At 36.5% G+C, this 22,162-nt stretch overlaps 1 protein-coding gene across 4 annotated transcripts in view; it reads left to right on the forward strand.

Annotated features, from left to right (window-relative positions):
• BMPR1B (bone morphogenetic protein receptor type 1B) overlaps nt 1–22,162 on the forward strand; it is a 213,377-nt gene that overhangs the window by 166,838 nt on the left and 24,377 nt on the right. For all 4 annotated transcript variants that reach the window (XM_087962878.1, XM_087962877.1, XM_087962876.1 and 1 more), the window contains one exon: nt 18,735–18,894. In XM_087962878.1, the coding sequence (XP_087819004.1) occupies nt 18,735–18,894 (160 nt within the window). The remainder of the gene's footprint in view (nt 1–18,734; nt 18,895–22,162) is intronic.

Genomic DNA, 22,162 nt, shown 5'->3' on the forward strand with positions numbered 1-22,162 from the left:
TGGAGGGCACAGTGAAATCTTGAGCTTTCTGTATTTGGTATATTTACTGTGTATGCTCTTGACAAGTGGGGAACACCTAATCCCAACAGTATTTATCTCAGGAGTTTTTTCTCCCTCTGACAGTATAAATCAAACCGAGATGCTCTTCAGTTAAAAACATTCAGCTTCCTTTCCTGAGTGTTTCTTCTGTGGGAGTGTTAGAAATATTTGAAATATAAGCAAAACAAAGTGCAGGAAGGTTTTTGGAATCTAGTCAGAAAAAGAAATTTACAGCAAGAGCTTCTGTAGTTTACTTCTCTTCAGAATGCTGGATTGAACTGTGGCACCAGAAGCTGGAAGAATGAAACATGCCTCAGTAACAAGAATAAGAATAACAATCCCTCAGCTTCTTTTTGGGATGATACATTTGCTTTTATAAAAGATTTGTATTTGTTCGGATAAAAGCAAAGGCATCTGCAAATATTCTGCTTTCTGTTCAGTTGGTTCTGAGTGTGACCAGATTATTTTGTTTTCTGTCACTACTTACTTTGCTTTACTTATGAGTGTTGAAAATGCCATCTTAATAGAAGATTGTTATTATAACAGCATTAAAAACTAACCAGATAACTCTGTATTTGTTCTGTTTATGGGTCACAAAGGACATTTTGGGTTTGTAAAACAAAGGGAGACCAGTATTTTTTTTTAAACAAAACCTTCGGGGATGGGTAGTCTTTGATACAAACATGTTTCATGCATGAAACATTAAAAGAGCATTTTTCTGCTCATCTCACTTTCTTTAACTTTGGGAAAATAGACATATTTCTTACATGTTGAATTTCGGTTTTCAGCTCTCAGAATTCCTGTCGGGTATGACCAATTTTTAATATTAAGGCTTTAGAGTGGCATGTCCAAATATTTTCATGATATATTAAGCAATTTTGCTAGAGAGAGATCCTTCACAAGTTTCAGAGTGGAAGTTGCCTTCTACTGATGCAGATTACTTACTTTCAAACTAAATAGTACTGTTATTAGTTGCATTTTTTAAAGGTGCTGAGCAGGATTTTGGGGCATTCCGTGGAGATGTTAGGATTTAATCCAGGACCTTCTTCATGTATGTATGCAAAAGAAAGAAAAATAAAAGATAAAGATAATTCTTCTGCACTGAGCCAAGTTGGTACTCATAGAATAAGAGATGAAGTCAGAAAAAGTTGGTGCTTCAGGTTTTTTTCTATATCCAGGTAGTCCTTGTTTATAGACTCCTTTGTTTAATAACTGCTCAAAATTATGACAGTATTTTAAAAAAGTTGTTCTGACTCAGTTCCCCAAACAGAACAAACTGTCTGATGTGAACTCAAAAGATTCCTTTATTAGGAATGCCAGCAGTCCTGGCAAAAAATTTCTCTCACCCATCCATCTGTCTGGAAGATAAATAGTTGTCTGCCACACCTATTCATCTCCACCCCCTGACTTTTATCCCCAGAACTAGGATGGGGTCTCACTAGCAGCGATGGCTCTACCTTCCCCAGGATCGGGCCATGGCTTTCCACTGCTCTTCCCCTTCTCTTCCTTCTGCACAGCCACACACCAGGCACTGAACCCAGCTGTTCTTCTTCTTCATCAACCACCTCCAGACCTGGGGGCTGTTGACTCTCCATCTGAGAACTGACGATGGCCCAGACTCCATCTCCATCTCCCTCTCCCTCTCTCTCTCTCTCTCTCTCTCTCCCTCTCCCTCTCTCTCTCTCTCTCTCTGTCTGTCTCTCTGTCTCTCTGTCTCTCTCCTCCTTCTCCTCCTCTGATTCGGTTGCTGGCGGGCTGGTGGTCGACAGGTCACAACAAAACCTTTTATGGCCAACCATTGCTGTGTGTTGTGGTCGCCATTTGAATGTTTCACATCTGGCAAGCAGAGTTAATAGAGTAGGTGGAAATAAAACCATAAATTGCAGTCACATCTTATTTCACTTAATAACCAAAAGGGATGTGAGGTTGTAAGTCTGTTCCAATTGTGATGTTTCACTTCATGATCAAAGAGAAAATGAGGTGGTAAGCCCATTGCAGTCACGTGATTAGCCACCCCAGCACTTAGCAGTGGAGTTTCCAGTCACAATTGCGGTTGCTAAACATATTGCTTGGTACGAAGGTTGGTAATTGTTTTTCCGTGAAAGATATTGTGTATAGGAGAGGAAGAGTTAAGATTTAGAAATCCCTAATATGAGCAGTAAGATTCTAATATCAAATAACTTTGCAGTTGTGTTTCCTTTATTAATTTTCTTCTAAAGTAAATTGACTGAAATGAGTTTACCTTTGTATGATAACTGATTGGTTAAATATGATTGCAAAACCTAGTTTCATAATTATGATGATTCTAAACCTGTTATCAGCTACAGTGAAGAGTGGGAATGCCAGTTTTTCTCACTGTAGATCAGTTTGAATGAATCTCTTTGATGTTGTCACAGTCCTTTTTGAAAATATTCCAGAATCCCACACAGTTTAGTAAGGATCCATTGTGCTTTCCACACATTTTTTTGAATTGTCACGCCTGTTATTTCAGGCATGTTTGTATAAAACTTGAAAATATTTCAGTGCAAATATCAACCAGAAATGCCATAATCCAGATAAACATATTTTATAAAAGGAACTTTATGTTTTCGATTTCACAAACTTAATTAGAATGAATCTTAGTAACTGATTTGCCCATTTGCTAATGAATACTTTAAAGACATGTAGAATAAATGTTAGCATTCATTCCTCTGCCAGGAGACAAACAGAAAAGTATCAGCTGCAATAAAAAGTATTTTCATTTGAGTAAAATACAATGTAATATAAACCTAAGAGGTACTAATCTTTAGCATAGTTAGTTCATTTGAGTATGCCAACTGTTTTTATTGCAGCAAATGAATATTAGCATTCAGATAACAGTTCTACTGAGTTCATTAAAAGAATCTAAATACATTTGGGTAAAAAGTGAAAGGATATGTTTCTTGTAGGAACTATCTTAATAGTCTTTTATTATTTTTTCTTCTGAACTTAATCTACACAGAATAATAGGCAGTTAAACTTCATTTTCAGAGTCTCTTGCATAATTACTGTGGGGAGTATATGAAAGTGCATGGTTCATATTTATAAATTATTTGTGGTGCTTCAGGAATTGTGAAATGCTCCAGATAAAATTCAGAAAAAAATTGTTTAGGAATATGCATAACATGAACGCTACACTTAAAATATCCATCAACTCTGGAAACAAATCCAACGGCTTTAAAGGCGTCACAGACAGTTGCTACTTTCATGTGCCACTGTGTTCTAAAGAAAATTTTCTGAAATGTTGTGTGGCTCTACTCATCTTTTTTTTCTCTGTTTCTTCTTTAATACAAAAATCTATGAGTGTCTTTCATGCTCTTTACTTCTTACGTACTAAGTTTTTTTTAAATGTAATTTTAAGAAGCAATTTTTCAAAGCCACCTTTTATTCATGTGACTGTGTATGTGTTTTCATTTGTATTTTTAGCTTATCATAAATAGATGTCGAATAGAAAGGCACACAGTGGTGCAAAGTCCCAGTTCATAAAAAGAGTCCCGAGAATACCATGTTCCTTCATATTCTTTCTTTGAAACCTCCCAACCTGCACTTCTCTTTGTTGCTCTTATCTTCCAATGTTCTGTAAAGTCTTTACAAAAAGAACTTCCTGTTGGAATCATAGATTAATTTTTCCCCAGAATATTCATTTCTCCCAATTCATTTTTTCTATTATTAAAGCTTACTTTGAGATATGTTTATGAAGAGTAGGATGCAGATAATGAGGCTGTATTCCTGTAGCAGATGCCCTCAAACTGTTTTGAATCCATTTGGGGGTTGAGAATAAATTAGAGTTCTTAATTGGGAGGATTACATATGCAAAGTGGGATCACTGTTACTTCTGCTCTGCTTGGACAGGTAGAGTAAGAAGGAAAGTCTGGTTTTGTGTGTATAACCTTAGACCACTGTACAGTATGTCTCATTCTGGCTGAGCCATTGTGCAGGACTGACAGGCAAGACTAGCAAAATGCATCGATAAACAGAAATTAGAATATTATATGCAATCAATAAAACAAGGATTGTACATAGAACAATATTGGATCTCTGAAAAGTATAAGCATGCATATGTACTCAGTATTGATTTGGGCCCTTTTTGCAGCAATTACTGCCTCAATGCAGCGTGGCATGGAAGCTATCAGCCTGTGGCAGTGCTGAGGTGTCACGGAAGACAAGGATGTTTGGTCTCATGTCTGTCATCTTTCTCTTGGCAATGCCCCATAGATTTTCTATGGGGTTCAGGTCAGGTGAGTTTGCTGGCCAATCAAGTAATCCCACGGTCAAGGTGCTTTTAGCAGTGTGGGCAGGTGCTAAGTCCTGCTGGAAAATGAATTCAGCATCCCCATAAAGCTCGTCTGCGGAAGGAAGCATGAAGTGCTCCAAAATCTCCTGGTAGACGGCTGCGTTGACCCTGGACTTAATGAAGCACAGTGGACCAACACCAGCAGATGACATGGCTCCCCAAATCAACACAGACTGTGGAAACTTAACACTGGACTTCAAGCATCTTGCAGTTTGTGCCTCTCCATTCTTCCTCCAGACTCTGGATCCTTGGTTTCCAAATGAGATGCAAAAGTTGCTCTCATCAGAAAAGAGGCCTTTAGACCACTGAGCAACAGACCAATTTTGTTTTTCTTTAGCCCAGGTAAGATGCTTCTGACATTGTTTGTTGTTCAGGAGCGCCTGGAGAAGAGGAATACGACATTTGAAGCCCATGTCCAGGATCCGTCTGTGTGTGGTGACTCTTGATGCACTGACTCCAGCCTCAGTCCATTCCTTGTGAAAGTCCCCAACTCGTTTGAATGGCCTTTGCCTGACAATCCTCTCCAGGCTGCAGTCATCCCTGCTGCTTGTGCACCTTTTTCTTTCACATTTTCCCTTCCACTTAACTTTCTATTAATGTGTTTTGATACAGCACTTTGGGAACATCCAACTTCTTTTGCAATTACCTTTTGAGGCTTTCCCTCCTTATGGAGGGTGTCAATGATGGTTTTTTTGCACAACTGTCAGGTCAGCAGTCTTTCCCATGATTGTGATTCCTACTGAACCAGACTGAGAGACCATTTAAAGGCTCAGGAACCCTTTGCAGGTGTTAATGGCTTAATTAGCTGATTAGAGTGGGACACTTTGAGCCAAGAATATTGAACCTTTTCACAATATTCTAATTTTCTGAGATTGTGGATTTGGGGTTTTCATGAGCTGTAAGCCATGATCATCTCAATTATGACAAATCACCGCTTGAACTATCTTGCTTTGCATGTAATAAATCTATCACATATTAGTTTCACCTTTTCAGTTGCATTACTGGAATAAATGAACTTTTGCACGATATTCTAATTTTTTGAGTTTCACCTGTACACTATTTCAAATCATAAATAGAGTAGCAGGGGTTGAAAGCAGTCAAACAATCAAGCAGAAATACCCCAATCAAGGGCCACCAAGGAAAAAGCCACACTCCCAACAACCCTGCAAGTCAAGCTACCTGTATCTAAATAAGAAGTAAACTCCACACTCACACACATTGATGATGTTACCTAGTCAGATAATGGTATGTTTGCCAGCAAACAGCAAAGCTCAGAGAGCACCAAGGGCACAGAAAATAGTATAAACTGAAGCTACCATATTTTTCTACAATACAAGAATGGCAAGGGACAAGTTGTAAAAAGGGATATAAAATGTTATTGGTCTGCCATAAAGCCAACTAGGTGTATTGTGTGAAGAAAACAGTTTGTTTCTATCTCTGCAGGAGAAAACATAAAGGAAGGTGAAAATACCTAAACTGTAATTATCACTAAAGTACAATTATTTATCCTTTGCTTAAAGGAATAAGAGTTAATGTAAATAGGACTTCTGAGAATGGGTTGGAAGGTATTAAGCATACTATTTTATTAGGATACACACCTTGTTAAACTACATTATCTCAATCACTAAGGATCTGGCTTTCCATCTACCATCCTACTTGTGAATATCAGATGTGGCTCACTGCATTCATCTAACATTGTTTTGTTATAGCTACTTAATACTAATCCTTGTTTCTGCTTGATTCATTTTTTAAAAAAACGAGTAAATCATCAATAGAAGCAATACTAGTACTTTCCACCCTACAGAAAAGAAATCCCTGTGTTCTCAAGGGAAAGAATTACCTCTAGCATTTGTGTGTATGTTGATAGCTCAGGCATTCATAAGTGGGGAAAATAATTGAACACAGACAAAAGGAGATATTGGTTAGCTCCGTGGATTACATGAAGTGACAATCATGTGTGATGACAAAAATATGTAGAATGACTTGGTTAGGATTTTTTTGATTTTCTCTTCCGTGTGCTCTTGTGATATGTGATTTGCACATTTTTTAAAAAATATTTTGGACTTGGTTTTACAGATTCATACATATTTTGTATTCAAAATACTGTAGATGAGAGTTTTTCAACCTAGTTCCCTCCAGGAGTATCAGCATATAATTTTTAATTCATCACAACCTAATATGTGCATAAAGGACAATAAATTGAGATTTAGTGCCAGGTACACTACTTTCACAAGCTAGAATTAAACTTAGGTCATTTTAGCAAATACGTGTGTTTGCAGCATTTGTTTAGGTAAAGAAGTTGTCGTTCTATGTCATAATGAGAAGACAATAGGACTTTAGATACATTTGTGATTTATATACCAGTGTGTTTCAAGATACTGGGATGTTACCATAATGCAAATTGAAATAATAAATGAGTCAATAGGGAAATATTTTTAAACGAGATTGTGCATTGCATGTCTGGAAGAACTGACTGAAAAGAGCATAAAAACCCTTTAGTTGAACAATATCCACATTTCCAGGCTTTGGACAATCTAGGGAAAGGAGGAGGGATGGTATATAAAGACTTTGTAAGAAGTCAGCAGCATTAGTGTAATATTCCTTTAGGGAGGCTTGTGTAATGCTCAGAGGAATGTGTGGGTAGTGGTATCAGATTCCAGACAACCTGAGTTGTTTTCAGTTAGTGACATAATTCACACCTGGGTATTCTCACTTCTGGCCTGCCATTGTAACACCTGACACTTGTAATGGGAGAGTCGATCTTGTGCAAGCTTTGGGTTCTTTGTTTGTTGATGGGAGAAATAAGAATTATAATTTGGTTCATTTCAATTGATAATACTGCAGTCTTTTTCCAGGCTGGGGTGTATGTCTGTCTGTCTGTCTGTCTGTCTGTCTTCCAGATTAATTGCAATTTCAGCTTTCAGAGTTCCCACAAAAAGTGATATTGAGAACATAACCAGTAGGAGAAATATAATTTCAGCAGTCATGTATTCCTTGTTTGAGTTTATCATGAAGCAGAGTAATGATCACCTTGAGACAGCCAGTTGGAATAAAAAAGGGATTTAATGAGATGATAAATTTGGAGGTAGTCCAACATTTAGCACAGTTTTGCAGGATTATACAACTTATACTTCTCCAAATGCTGGATACAAATAGTTCCAGTGAGCATGAATCATGTTGAAATTTAAAATGCTGATATATAGGCATATGGATTGAATAGCTTTAGAAGCAACAGCAAAGCAATATGTTCAAAGGGAGAATCCAGACAAACTGAGACAAAATATATTAAAAAATCTTTTCTACTGGGTTTGCTCTAAATTCATTGAAAGGAAGTAAAGTGATGCATAGAAGCATCATGAAATTTAAATTAAAGCATACATAAGAGATAGTGTCTGAATTGATGATGAAAGTGATCCTCAACAGAAACATCAGTTCAATCCATTGATTAGGCCATATTCTAATATTTTTTACATAGAGTCCTTGGAGTAGCTTTACAATAATCCATCTCCAAACTATACAGATTCAAATTAACTTAATTTGGACACGTATGAGAACCTACATCCCATCTGTGATTGAAAGATGGAAGAGAAGAAGAAGAAAAAAAAAAGATGAATTCAATTACAGCAAGAGTGACAGCAGCATCTAAAGCAGCAGTGTCAAACTCAAGGCCTGTGGGCCAGATCTGGGTGCTTAAATCTGGCCTGTGGGGCCGGCCTGGAGATAGCAAAGACTAGCCCATGATGCCTCTGGCAGCCAAAACAGACTGCAGGGGGCCCTGTGTGGGCACCCCTGCGCCCTGTTTTGGAAGGCAAAGTACTGCAGGAGGCCATCCAGGATGAAAATGGAGGGGGGGGGCTGAAAATGGGGTGCTGGCAGGTGCTGCAGGAGGCATCTGTCCTGTCCCCCTTTCTCTGGCTGGCCCATGGAGGAAAACTACAATGCTGATCTGGCCCTTGAAGAAATCTAGTTTGTTACCCCTGATCTAAAGGATGAAATTGAGAATACATCCACCTGGGGAAACTGTAGTGGTGTACTTGCTAAGAGTCAACACTGACTTAAGATATGTATTCAGTTTCTAAAAGAACCTCTATGAAAGACTGAAAAGAACGCAACCTAAATGATCATAACTACAAGAAAATGAATTTCTATTAAAAATGATAAATATGAAGATAATTGAATGAAATCACTCAGATCGCTGTATTCTTTAGAGCTGTCATTGTGTCTGTCTCAGTCCAGTCTATCTGACAGAGTTGTTATTACAGGAATAAATTTAGGTGAAACCCTCATTTTGACTTAATAGAGAACAGGGGAGATATAAGTACAGTAAACAATAAATACAATACATTTTTTTGTTTTTTATATTTTGAATGCAAAATATTTAATATTGGATGCTATTGATTAAGGAAGAGCTGGTATACCTTATTTATTTTCTATAAGAAAGAACTACATTTAACCTTGAGAACAAAGGGATCTGACAGTTTGGAGGAAAAAAAATGCATGAATTGTAGGCATCACAGTTGTGATCACAAGCTTAGTATGGAAAGGCTATATTATTAATTTACTTGTTTTCCTAAGTTTAGAAATTTTTACACACTATCCAAAGAAAATACTCCATTGAGTATCCAATTGTGCTAGAAAAGCAGGAAAAAAAGCTTTGACACAGAGCTTTCAAATTTCAAAGAAATAGGAGTTGTGTTATTCAGTTTTTTCCAGGATCTTGACTGTGTGGTCTATATTCTCTAAATTCCCTTATTTTGGATTGGTTTTCATAAGACCTCAAAATTTAAAGTTTGCCCATGAACCTAAAATATCTCAATGGGTCTTATATATGTATATGGAAAATACCATCATGCTACATGAAGTAGCTGCAGAATAGCACTAGCAGTAGCACTTAGACTTATATACCGATTCATAGGACTTTACAGCCCTCTCTAAGTGGTTTACAGAGTCAGCATATTGCCCCCAGCAATCTGGGTTCTCATTTTACCAACCTCGGAAGGATGGAAGGCTGAGTCTAACTTTAGCCTGTCAGGATCGAACTCTTGGCAATGGCAGAGTCAGCCTGCAATACTGTATTCTAACCACGGCACCACTATAGGTTTTATATGTGAATGTGAATATAGCACAATCTTAAAAACATAGAAATAACATGGTATGGAAAGTTAAATCAGTACTTGAGATGAATAGAGAAGCCAAAAGAGATGAGTGACAAGGCAGATGACCGATGTAATATGCTCTTTTGTTTCATGACTCCACTTAATTTCTTTATCATAAAGTGAAAATGTTGCTTTAAAAAAGCTACAATAGTCTTTTGCAGAATACATAGTATATGCAAGTAAAAAGACTAGGATTTTTGAAAGCAAAAGCTTTGCTTTCTAAATCACAGTTTAAAAAACAAAGTCATAGCACCCAGCAAAGTTATCTTTTAACATTTTAGACTCTGATAGGCAGGTCTGATTGTAGCATACTTTAAGTGTCCTTGGCATATCTTGTTACTTAATACTTACTTTGTGATTTAGTCTTTTGAATTGTGCCTTCCACTGTGGATTTTCTAAATGAATTGTCATGACAAATGGACCTTTTTTGGGTACAGCAGCTTAGTTATTTACTTACCTAAGTATTATTTATCTCGGGCGAGACTGCATCAGTTAAAAACGCATTATTTACACTGTTTTTTAAACTTACTACTGTGGAATGACAACAGTAACTCTAATTTTTGCACTCTTGAATAGAATGACTCCTGTTTATGCTAAAAAATGTAGATAGGTAGCTCTCAAAATACTGCAGTAAAATTGCTCCTGAGGTAAAAAAAAATAAAAATAATCAACATATTATCTTTGAGACTCTGCTAGTCATAACTACTGATCTGCTGGCTTACAACATAGAAGAAATCAGAATAAGCACTTCATACAGTATGTGGATAGTTTGAAATAGTGGGCCCTATTTAGGAGTTTCACTGTTTTGCCTTTATTAGAACAGAATGTGATAAATACTATCTTAACCTATAACTTACTGTAATTGAACGATAAACTGTAAAGGAAATATTTTAAAATAATGTGAGGTATTATTCATCATAACTATGTAAATAATTTGTCACAAAGGCCTAAAAAGGACTCCACCTCCATGTTGGCTGCCCTCTTGGTTTCTTGGACTTTTATTTTTCTGAATTTTTAATTGTTTTGAATAATCTTGTTATCTTTTTATTATATTGTAAACATAATAATATGCTTAGTGCATACACATGTAAAAGTGTGTGTGTGTGTGTGTGTGTGCATGTGTATGTGTGAATAATGTAATTCATGAAGGGGTGTGGTCTAGCGCAGTAGTCCTCAACCTTTGGGGCACCAGGGACCAGTTCCATGGAGCAAAGTTTTTCCATGGACTAGAGGAGGGGGCATGGTTTTGCATACTGTCTGCATCCTGCAGATGGAGTTTTGCTTTGTGCAACCCAGTTTCTGGCATGCCGCAGACTGGTGCTGGGCACGACCAGGGATTGGGACCCCTGGACTAGCAGTTAAAATGCTGGGCTTATCAACCATAAGATTGGCGGTTCAAAAATCCAAGCATTGGTTGATGCCATGAGCTCCCATTTTTGCTCCAGCTCCTAGCAATGTAGCAGTTCAAAAGCATGCAAATATAAGTAGATAAATAGGTACGACTCCAGTGGGAAGGTAACAGCGTTCAGTGTGCCTTGGCATACAATCATGCCAGCCATGTGATCATGGAACAATGCTGGCTCCCTTGGCTCGGAAACATTGCCTAGTGTTGGACATGACTGGAGAGGGGAAACCTTCACCTTTTTGTAACACAAGAAAAACATTGTTTTCTGCATCATAGCTGGGACAACCTTTCTAAACCTTTCATAGTTTATGTATCAGTTAAGAGCTTTAAAGATGTATTTATTTTTCTTTCCTAATGAAATGGAGAGCTTACATTTATTATGGAATCTGTGTAGAACATCTATGCATCATTTGTAAAGCCGTTATACATTCTAATGTTCACTTACTGCTGAATATTTATAAAATAAAGTACATTGGCAACCTAATTGCAGACAGCTGTAAAACAAATAAAACGCACCATATAGCTAAGTTTAGTAGCATAAATTAAAGAAAACCTTGGAATGAAAACAAGGTTTGCCTAATAGTTGAAAAATATTGTGCTTGGTGTGAAACGATTTAAAATGTATGGCAAGCATTCTAGAGATGGCACACCATTATGGGAGGTGTTATTTATGATGTCTTCAGAGGAAGGCACTTGGTGAAAGATTCTTTATTCCTTGTAATCCAAATAATTGCTCTTAGTATTTTCAAATATTTTGAATTCTTTAGCCAGAAAAACTGCAAAGATGGCTTCTGGATGACTATAACAAGTGTTTCAGAGGTGGTATTCAGCAGGTTCTGACCAGTTCTGGAGAACCAGTAGTGGAAATTTTGAGTAGTTTGGAGAACCGGCAAATACCACTTCTGACTGGCCCTGCCTCCATCTATTCTTTGTCTCCGGAGTCCCAGCTGATTGGCTGGGTTTTCTTTGGTTGCCCTGCACAGGACAACGGAGCCCGAAAGCAGGTTAATGGGGTGGGGAGGGAATGGGGATTTTGCAGTAACCTTCCCCCAGGAGTGGGGAGGGAATGGAGATTGTGTAGTATCCTTCCCCTGCCATGCCCACCAAGTCATGCCACGCCCACCAAGTCATGCCACTCCCACCAAGCCACGCCCACAGAACCAGTAGAGGAGGAGGAGGAGGAAGAAGAAGAAGAAGAAACTATTTGGGTCTTTCCTTGAAGATCACTTGGAAGATTCAACTATTGCAGGTTGCATCTTTTTTCTAATTCGCAGAGCTGGGGTGGGCGTGGGTTGTGTGTGATACATTCAGTTCAGGGGCCACCAGTTTGACACTGCTGCTCTATATATTCCCACAGTATATTCTTTTTCTTTCAGCTTTCTTTTGTCATTTAGACAGTTTCACATGATGGAGGAGTTAGCTGATGAGTTAGAAGACCTCATCCCTGTCCCGTTATCTCTTAGTTCTGGTTTCAGTTTAGTTTTCAAATCTTGACCTGTGTAGTTTTAATATTTTAGAATTATTTTTCTACTTGTTTTACCAGTTGTAAGCTGTTCAGATTTACTCTATAGGGAAGATAGGAGGCCGAAAAATTTAATAAATAAAATAATTAACATAAAAATCACACATGCAGCTCTTTGCCTAGTCAAACAGGTTTCTGCTTGCCAACTGTGCAATCAAAGAGAATAGAAGCTGGGGAAAGAACAGCTGAGATGGATTAAGCACCCAAGCCTGGGCTGCATTTCTTAACTGGTGAATAACTGATCACAGGTGCAGGCTTAACCCAACATAAGGTGCTCTGTTTTGTTAATGGAAACTCCCTTAGCAGCAGTACAGTAGTTTTACTGTCTGGTCACATGATTCTCATTGGGGATGGAGATTTGGCAAGGTTGTACCAAGCCAAAGTAAAATGAATGTAAATAGGCATGGTCTATACCAGGAGTGTCCAACCTTGGCAACTTTAAGACTTGTGGACTTCAACTTCCAGAGTTCTTCAGCCAGTTTTGCTGGGAGTTGAAGTCCACAAGTCTTAAAGTTGACTAGATTGGAGGTCCCTGGTCTATACTATAGATTTTTTTTCTTAATAATATACACAGGAAGAGTTTTTTCTTTAAATAATTATATATTCTTGATATATTAGTATATATCATAGTATATTCTGGAGAAAGGAGAAAGACGGTTAGAAGTATTTTATTAAAAAATACTGTGTTTCTCCAATAATATGACCTCCCCCAATAGGAAGACCCAGCATGTTTTTTTATTTTTATAAATTTATTTTAATAAAATGCTTTTGGAGTACAAATCTATCTAAAGATAGTTTTCTATTTAAGATACATTAATAATTTAGTTTATTCAGCATAAAACGGAGCTTAGTCATGTAGCATGAAGCTGTATATTCTGCAATATTGGGACTGTCAGTGAATCAATAGCAGGTCAGAGGAGGAGCTGCTATGGGACAGAGATGACAGTTGCTCTTTAAAAATTATGATTTAAATCAAGCCTTTTTACTAGTGATTTAAATTATGATTTAAATTGTGATTTAAACCGACTTGATTTAAATCAAATCCACCCTGGATGTGAGAATGGCTGAATGCTCATTTTTGACTGCATCTTTTTGCATCTATTGCTGTCCTGGCCAAGGCTTTCTCATTATCGGAGAAAGTCAGGCTTCAATCAAAAGTTGTATTGATGGCAGATGATAGGCCGTAGACAACCTAAGTGCTAGGTAAGCCAATCAGGGACCAAAGCCACAATAAATCACCAAGAACAGGTCATTGGAGTGAAAGGAGTCAGCACCATTACAAGATAAGTTGGTCAAAGTTTTTTTAAAGCATTTCACACATAGTGAGATGCCAGTCACAAGATTCTTACCATTTGTATAAGGTATCTTTAGATCCCCGTCATTGTTTTAAATATACTTCAACTGTCCCCATTTACACACACACACACACACAAAAGTTGAGAGAGGTCTTATAAATTAGCAAAAACAATAGCACTTGTATTTATATAGCAATAGTACTTAGATTTATATACTGCTTTACAGTGCTTTGCAACCCTCTCTAAGCAGTTTACAGAGTCAGCCTATTGCCCCCAACAATCTGGGTCCTCCTTTTACCGACCTCAGAAGGATGGAAGGCTGAGTCAACCTTGAGCCTGGTGGGATTTGAACTGCCAAAACTGCTGGCAGCCAGCAGAAGTAGCCTGCAGTACTGCATTGTGCCACCATGGCTCTTCCTCTGGATTATATTGTCCAACCTTCTGCTCAAGACAGGAATTAGTTAGCACGGCAGAGCTGATAGATAACCATTAACCTTCAGTAGCAACACCTCCAGTGGAAATGGCCCCTTACTCCTAAAGTAATCCTTTCCATTGTTGAACATGTTTTACCACTAGGAAAGTTTTCCTGATGTTCAATGAAAATGTATTATCTCTTAATTTAAATTCAGTATTCATTACAATACTTGAACAAGTCTGACTACCTTTTCTTATATGCATCAACTCTTTAGATCAGTGTTTCTCAACTTTGGCAGCTTTAAAATGTGTGGACTTCAATTCTCAGGGTTCCCCAGTCAGCCATATGAATGGGGAATTCTGGGAGTTGAAATCCACAAAACTTTAAGTTGCCATTGTTGAGAAACACTGCTTTAGATACCTGGAAACAGCTATCCCATCTTCTTCAGTTTTCTCTTCTCCAGATTAAACATACCTCCAACCAAATGTCTTTGTAGATTCTCAGTCATCCAGGTCTTGGTTGTCCGAAAAGTGCTTTTTCAAGAGGCAACTGACTTTCTGGTTTTTCCTTGAAGGTGCTTCGCTTCTCTTCCAAGAAGCTTCCAAGAGAAGCGAAATGTCTTCAAAGAAAAACCACAAAGTCCAGTTGCCTCTTGAAAAAGTACCTTTGGGATGCCTCCAACCATATCATGTAAGTTTTTCTTTCCTGACCATTGATTAGTTTGGTCGCTCTCCTTTGAACATGTTCTAGTTTGTCAATTTCGGTTCTAATATCTGATGTTCAGACCTATATGTACTAGCTTCCATTTCACACTCTCCACCAGCCTCCAAGATTTGTCTCTTGGTACACAGTGTTCTCCAGAAGAAGCTAAAATACTGTTGATTTGCAGTAATCTGGTGTTTCCATCAGACAAAAGCAGTGCTGCTGGATTTCTAGGGATAAAATAAACCAAGTACTTAGAGCACAGGAAACCTGATGTCACTTCAGTAATTTCTTTATAGGATTGATGAGATCCTGTGTTTAGATAAATGTAGGATATCTGATTCCAGTTCTTTCTTTCTCCTTGTAGTGTGGAAAAGTGCAGAAGTAATAACAAAAGCCACTTCTACTTCTTTGTGTTTGGATTCTTTATGTCTGAATAGTCCTTGTGACCGAGAGCTTCAGTTAAATTGCCATGTTTTATAGATAAAACATTTGTTTCATATTTTAATTCAAATTTCTGAGTTTTCCTTCTCCAAAGTCTGCATATAAGCGTTTACATACATCCATGCAAACAGGATTTTATAGATTGAAAAGCAAGTGAAAAGATCTGGCATGTGTTTCTTTTATTTTTGTCTAGAGCCAAGTATTATGAACTAGTTAGTTGACACAGCACTTTTTTCTATGGCTTTAGAGTTCTTCTTACAATGTTGCCTCTTTTCTGAGCTTGTTGGCTGTCTGCCAAAAGAGCAAAGAGATCCCACTGAATTCCTGTTAGAATATTAGGAAGCTAGGGTGCTTCCAGCATAACCAAATTTAACAGCTGCTCTGAATTTCTGGAAAGCAGAAACATTTGTACAGTTTGGGAGTGAATTTGCAGATTATAGTTGGGTGAAAGCTCATTGTTGTTTCTTGTAATCATTAAGATTAGCCATTATAACAGGCTCCACATTAAGCCAGTGGATTTAGGCTCTCTCCTTCGGATCCTGCTTTTCTGTCTTGTCAAAAAAATTGCAAATCCTGTTTCCTTACATTGAAATTAATAGCCTGTTGTGCTATCATGAAAAGAATCCTCACAAGCAAAACCAGAAAACTGGGGACAATAATAAAACAAACCATCATAATCGGTGAAGCACATCACACAGAAAAATGTTAACACAATAAGGGCTCTGTTATTAAATTAATCATCTGGAAAATTATTCATGCAAGTTTATATCTGCCTCCTGAATGTAAGGATGGATGAACATCAGTGGAACTCTCTGGAGAAATTGCCTTAATAAAGTAAACTCAGAGTATGTTTTTCTAGTAGCTACTCTTCTTTAGACTTTAGAAGGTGTCTAACATACGTTCTCTTTGTTTCTTTGTTTTTTGCAAGAGCTATTTTAGTTTAGTAGCCAAGTCTGAATTACATAAGAGTCTGGATTATAGATTATTTCTACAGTCAGTGACCTGTCTCTACTAAATCCTAAAGAGTGATATAAATCTTAAAAATTGATTAGTTTGGGTTCCTAAATGCTTGTGGTGATTGTGTGTGAGAGATAGTTATGTATAGGATAGATTGAATTTGCTTGTTCTGTAAATTTCAGAAAAGTGAGAAAATATTCACATTTTTTAAAAAGACATGTACATGGCTGACCTTTTTAATTCTTCATTATTATTATTATTTTAATTTTTTTTTAAATTTCACTTTGCCAGATGTCTGAAACTTCTGCCTAGAACATTTGTAAAAAGTCAGTCTTCTGTCCATGAATAACAATGTTAGTCACAATCCCAGTTTTGTGCTTATTTGCTGAAAATTGAGCTTTAGTTTTAAAAGGCTCTGTTCCACTGACCCAAAAAGCTAACATCTGTTGATGTTAAATTGTCCTTTGTAGTTTGGAATTTAAAATGCCCTAATATGCAAAAATTAATATTTTGTGGGTTATTGTGTGTGAGAAAGCTTATCTAAAACAAAATTCTAAAAAATTCTTAGAGAGCCAAAATAACTGAAGTTACTTATCCTAATAAGAAATCTGCTTGTATAAGTTTGTTAAGTAAATACATTTTTCAATATATAAAACAAGATTTTTAAATTTGTAGCTATTAATATATTCTGCTCTACACTGGGTTAAAGAGCTTTTAAAAAACTCCATCTGTTATATGTATTGATGTGAGACTCTACAAAAATTCTTAAATATTGCTCAGATATTTAGAAAGTTAAACTCAAATATTTTGAAAGCAAAACCTTGGACCCCCAATCAGGAATTAGTTTTATAAGTAGTGGTTTGAAGAAAGGTAAAATCAATATGCTAATGCATATTGGGAGCCACAACTCAGTTGTTAAGCAAAGTAGTGACTAAGTGAAGCAGTGGTTGGGCTTACAATCTTAAATTTTCCTTTGCTTTATAGACCTGCAAAGGTCATGAAGGCAAGGTTTGGTTTTTTATCTCTGTGGTAACTAGAAATGATCACTAAACAGGGCAGTTGCTAAATGTGGATTGTCTGCACTTCACCTTGAAGATGTTTGTATCTTAAGACTATTAATATATGTAGTCAACCATTGCCTTAAGTTTAGAAATACTGTTATCTTGTTCACCTGCTTTAGGTTTAATGCTGCATAGTTTCTACAATAATTTGGTAGATCACAGTGCAGTTCCTGGTTGCAAAAGTCCCAGAATACCTTCCCTCAGACCAGGGGTCTTCAAACTTGTCAGCTTTAAGACTTGTGGACTTCAACTCCCAGAATTCCTTCTCCGGTCATGTTAACTCAGGAATTCTGGGAGTTGAAGTCCACAAGCCTTAAACTTTTGCCAAGTTTGAAGACACTTGCCTTAGAGTGTGAGACCGGTCTATCAGGGCAACCAATTATAGGAGGGAGCATACTGCTTCCGCTCCGGCATTCAAATCCCAAGAGGGTATGGCTAGCTGATGAGAACTAAATAACTTGGAATAGATCTATACTAGTGTCCCTTTATTTCTTTGTTGGTAAACATAAATTCAAAACCTTCCCTCAGAGCTAGCTACAGACTTTGAAATGCAAACTTGGAACCTTTGCAGCTTCTCCTTTACAGCAATGGATCAGGTAGTCTATTGGAATAAAGAACTATTTACATTTAAAAAAAATTATTTATGCATTTTTCTTTAACATACATAAGTGCTTAATGAACAGTGTACTGTCTGAATTTAGTTATACATAATAATAGTAATAATAATATTATTTACTTGTACATAGTGGTAGTCTTCCAACTTCTAATTTCTACCTCTACTATCTAACCATTGGTAAAACAAATCCCATCTTGAAAAATATTCTGTATCCTCTTTATTCTTTATCTTTAATGTTAACCTATCCATTTCTGCACAATCTAATATTTTTTAAATGATATTTTCATCTGTAGGAGTTTCCTCATTTTTCCAGTGTTGTGCAAATACAATTCTCGCTGCCGTCAAAACATGTAGTATTAAATATATTGTCCTATTTAAAAACTATTTAAATTTAATTCACTTTCTCGCAACATAGAGAATTTTTGTTTTGCATAACTAAAAATATCTCTGCACTCAGCTTTAAGAATTTGGGTAGTGCAAACAATACTGTATGGAAAAGCCCTTAATATCATAAATATCAAGGATGCCAGAGTCAAACGTGGGAAGGGATCTGTAATAGGAATGTTTCTCAAATACAGATAGATAAGTTATAATGATGGGTAGTAAATTTTATATAATCAAAAGTAAAGAAAATAAAAATTAAGTGATCTTGTTGCTATGAATTAGAAAAAGTTACAATATTTCAACAATGAGTACATCTGTCATTTATGTGTGTGAGTCCTTTATGACCTGCATCTTCCAGAACTCTGGACTACCGACTCAAAATTCTTAGTCTTATTTGCATTGCTGTTGTTTTCTTCTCCTGTGTAGCAAACTTTCTAGACAGCAGGCCCTTGAGGAATTCTGGGAAAGGAAATATCGATGCTAGGAAAGAAGATGGAGGAAGCACAGCAGCTGCTCCTACCCAGAAGAAGCTCTGGTGTCACTGTCATCACTACTGTCCCGAAAATTCAAAAAACAACACCTGCAGGTTGGTGGAGAAATCTTCACACACTGTGCAATTTACATACTTTGCTGTGCCCATGATTTAACTTGGTGTCATGCCCATTTGACTTAAATGCTTTTAAAAGATTAAACCAAATAATGAAAAATGCATCTGTAAATGGTGGTTAATTTTGCTACCCAAATAAATACTGAGATTTTAGGATGAGTAAATATCATTTACTAAAGAAAGGGATCACCTGGTAAGGAAAATTTTGTCTAACTGTTGTTTAACTTATGCTCCTGCTTAACATATATGATGGAGGCTTTTATATAGGTTCTTTTTTTCTCCTTCTAAGCTCATTTTCCTATTATGGTAATCTTTCTGGATAATGCATTTTACATTACAGAAATATTATAGTCTTGGCAGAAAAAGAAGACAAATGTCTTTCCATATGGTGTTGATTCTGTTAACCTTTTAAACTTTATATTTGATATTTGGAGTTAATTCTGATTAATACAAGAGAAAATATTAAGTATATTTGTTCTGTGCCAACACATTTTCCTATAAGTCTTAGGCCTAGAGAAACCCAAATCATACATACTACACTGATTTAAGGTGGATGGCTTTTGATAGAATAAAAAGGCAAAATGTACAAGTACATTTTAGACTGATGTAGTTATGTTTTTCATTCAGTTAAGATGAAGGTTGAATGGATTTCAAGTTGTCCTTCCTTCCTTTTCTAACAATATAGTTGCTGTCCGGGTTACTTAAAAAGAAACCACCCAATTCTTTGGTTTTTTTAAAAAAGTCTATTGTTAGAATTAAATCAAGGAACAAAGTTCATAGCTTGCAAATATAGTTTACTCAATATTCTATATAGGCAGAATTTAAAACACTTATAGTATTTCTTTTTACAGAATATATGTTTGTACATATCAGTACTCAGTTCTTTCAAAAGAAATTAGGATGTCTGTATTGTTGAATGTGACAATGACTTTTATAAACTCACTTTTTAGGCACTTTTTAAAAAGTGTTTCTGCTGTTTCTAACTTTCTTAAGAAGTTGCCGGTCTTTGTGACATAGAAAGTGTAACTTTAGTTATTCCTTTTGTGCCACTTCATGCAGATAAGGTCTATACGGTGAAGAATGCAAACATAAAAGATCTAACTGCAAATATTTACTTGAGTGCATAACACATCTACCTATCTGTCCAAGTGCCACCTAGTGAGAGCTGGCAATTTGTATCGTACTTGGAGAATTTCACAAGGGGACGAGATTTGTTTAAAGCATTTAATTTTGGCTCAGAATGAAGCCCACAGACTCTGGTATATTTTTAAGGCCGTGGTGTTGGGTTTCTCTATTACCTTGAATCACCACAAAGAATATGTAAATACTGTCAACCTACCTGCAGGAAGAGATGGCTGAGTGCACAGGTGGATGGATTAACAAGGACCTTTTACTGGGAGAGGTGAAAGCTATTGAAAGCATTTCCTAAACCCGGGCTTGTAAAGGTTATGTTAACCTTCAGCCTTTGCAAACACTAACCATCATCATGTAAACATCCTGCACCTGGGAAGTTCCAAACACACATTTATTTTCCTAGCCCTTTAGGAACAACTTTCTTCAATAAAACATTGGATGTTATCAGTGGTGGGCTGCAACTAGTTTAACCACTGGTTTTGTGAGCGTGCACAGTATTCAAAAAACACCAATTTGAATCTCTACAACTTACCTTCTAGGGCAGCCCCAGTAAGTAGAACAGCGGAGGCACGGAAATCTACTGTGTCATGCGAATCAGCTGAGCTGAAAAAGATGGAAATATAGGACAGGAAAGGGCGGGTACAGAGGGGCGGGGCCAGCTGATTGTTGGAACTACTGGTTCACTAGAACTGGTCCGAACTGGTAGCAGCCCCACCACTGGATGTTATCAAAGCACTCACACATCTCTTTAAAAGCATTGAATTGTGAACATTAGCAGCCAAGCGGATGCTCATTTTAGAGAGATGACCATATTTAAAAACAACCATGACCCTTATCTGAGGTGCTGAATTTGAGACATCTTCTTAAAGTTGTAAGCCATTGATGCTTATAAAAAGTAGTCAACAACTCTCCTCACAAAGTTAAGTGTGCTTTTCATATTGAATCAGCTCTACATTATGTTAATTTTTAAAAAATGGACAGGAAAGGGAATTTAGGAAATGTTTAAGCACCCCTATAATTATAAAGGCACTTTTGAGAAGGAAAAAAATATGCTTGTCAATTTTAAAATCTAGCAAGTTTTGTCCTCATAATAAGAAAGAACAGTTGTGTAATTTATTTCTGTCAAAAATGTTTTAGTCACTATCCTTCTTTTGTTGAAAACAATCTAAATATTAAAATACCTTGCTTATAATCCTCACTTAATGGTTACCATTGGGACCAGCAACTTTATCACTAAGCAATTGTTAAGTGAAACCTCATGTGGCAATTTCAAATCTAATAAACCCAAAGCTTCTCTTTCTTTAGCATCTTGCAGATTTATATCTAATTCTTGGGTTTTTTTTCGTTTGCCATATAAATGTAGAAATATCCTTTTGCCATTGTTGAAATGGACTGTTGGTTATTAATATTGGTAAACTCTGAAATAAAATCGACATCTTTGGTAAAATATTCATCTTATTTACACAGATTCTGCCCAATGAAGATAATTGCAAGTTATCTCATCTTTAATATCATTTCACACAGCTGCAAAATTGTTTTGAAACAATTTAGAGTTTATATTTGTCAATGTAACCCCAACATTTTTAACCTTTTCTCTACCTTGAACTCTCAAGTACTAAACCGTATATAAGTTATATCATGCACAAGGATTTTTTCGACTCAATGTGCTTCTTTCATATGGATTTTGTAGCCTTCAAAGTGGCTACAAAACCTTTCAATAGTGAAATCTATTTACCACAGATTGCACTATTGTAACTTGGGTGTATTGATTTAGTAGAGTTATTATACTTTAAGAGTGTAATTCCTTGTGCCAAATAAATATATAGACAGTGTTGTAAGGGCTTCTCAGTTTAGAAGGATTATGTCTAATCCAAAAACAGTTTTAAACTGAATTTAGGTCTTATGAATTTAGGTCTTATGAAGACTTCTGAGATAAATAGTATAAATATTTCTTCAGGGCATACTGTAATTCCATTTAAATGTAATCACTAACAAATTAAACTTCTTTTACCTGAGGTAATATATATATATTTATAAAAATTAAAGCAAGGTTGTTTAACATCTTATACAGGTGAAACTCGAAAAATTAGAATATCGTGCAAAAGTTCATTTA

Source organism: Notechis scutatus, chromosome 4 (assembly GCF_049901735.1).
Source record: "Notechis scutatus isolate UNSWTSFEM ecotype Mainland chromosome 4, rNotScu1.2, whole genome shotgun sequence".
In the NCBI taxonomy this organism is placed as follows: domain Eukaryota; kingdom Metazoa; phylum Chordata; class Lepidosauria; order Squamata; family Elapidae; genus Notechis; species Notechis scutatus.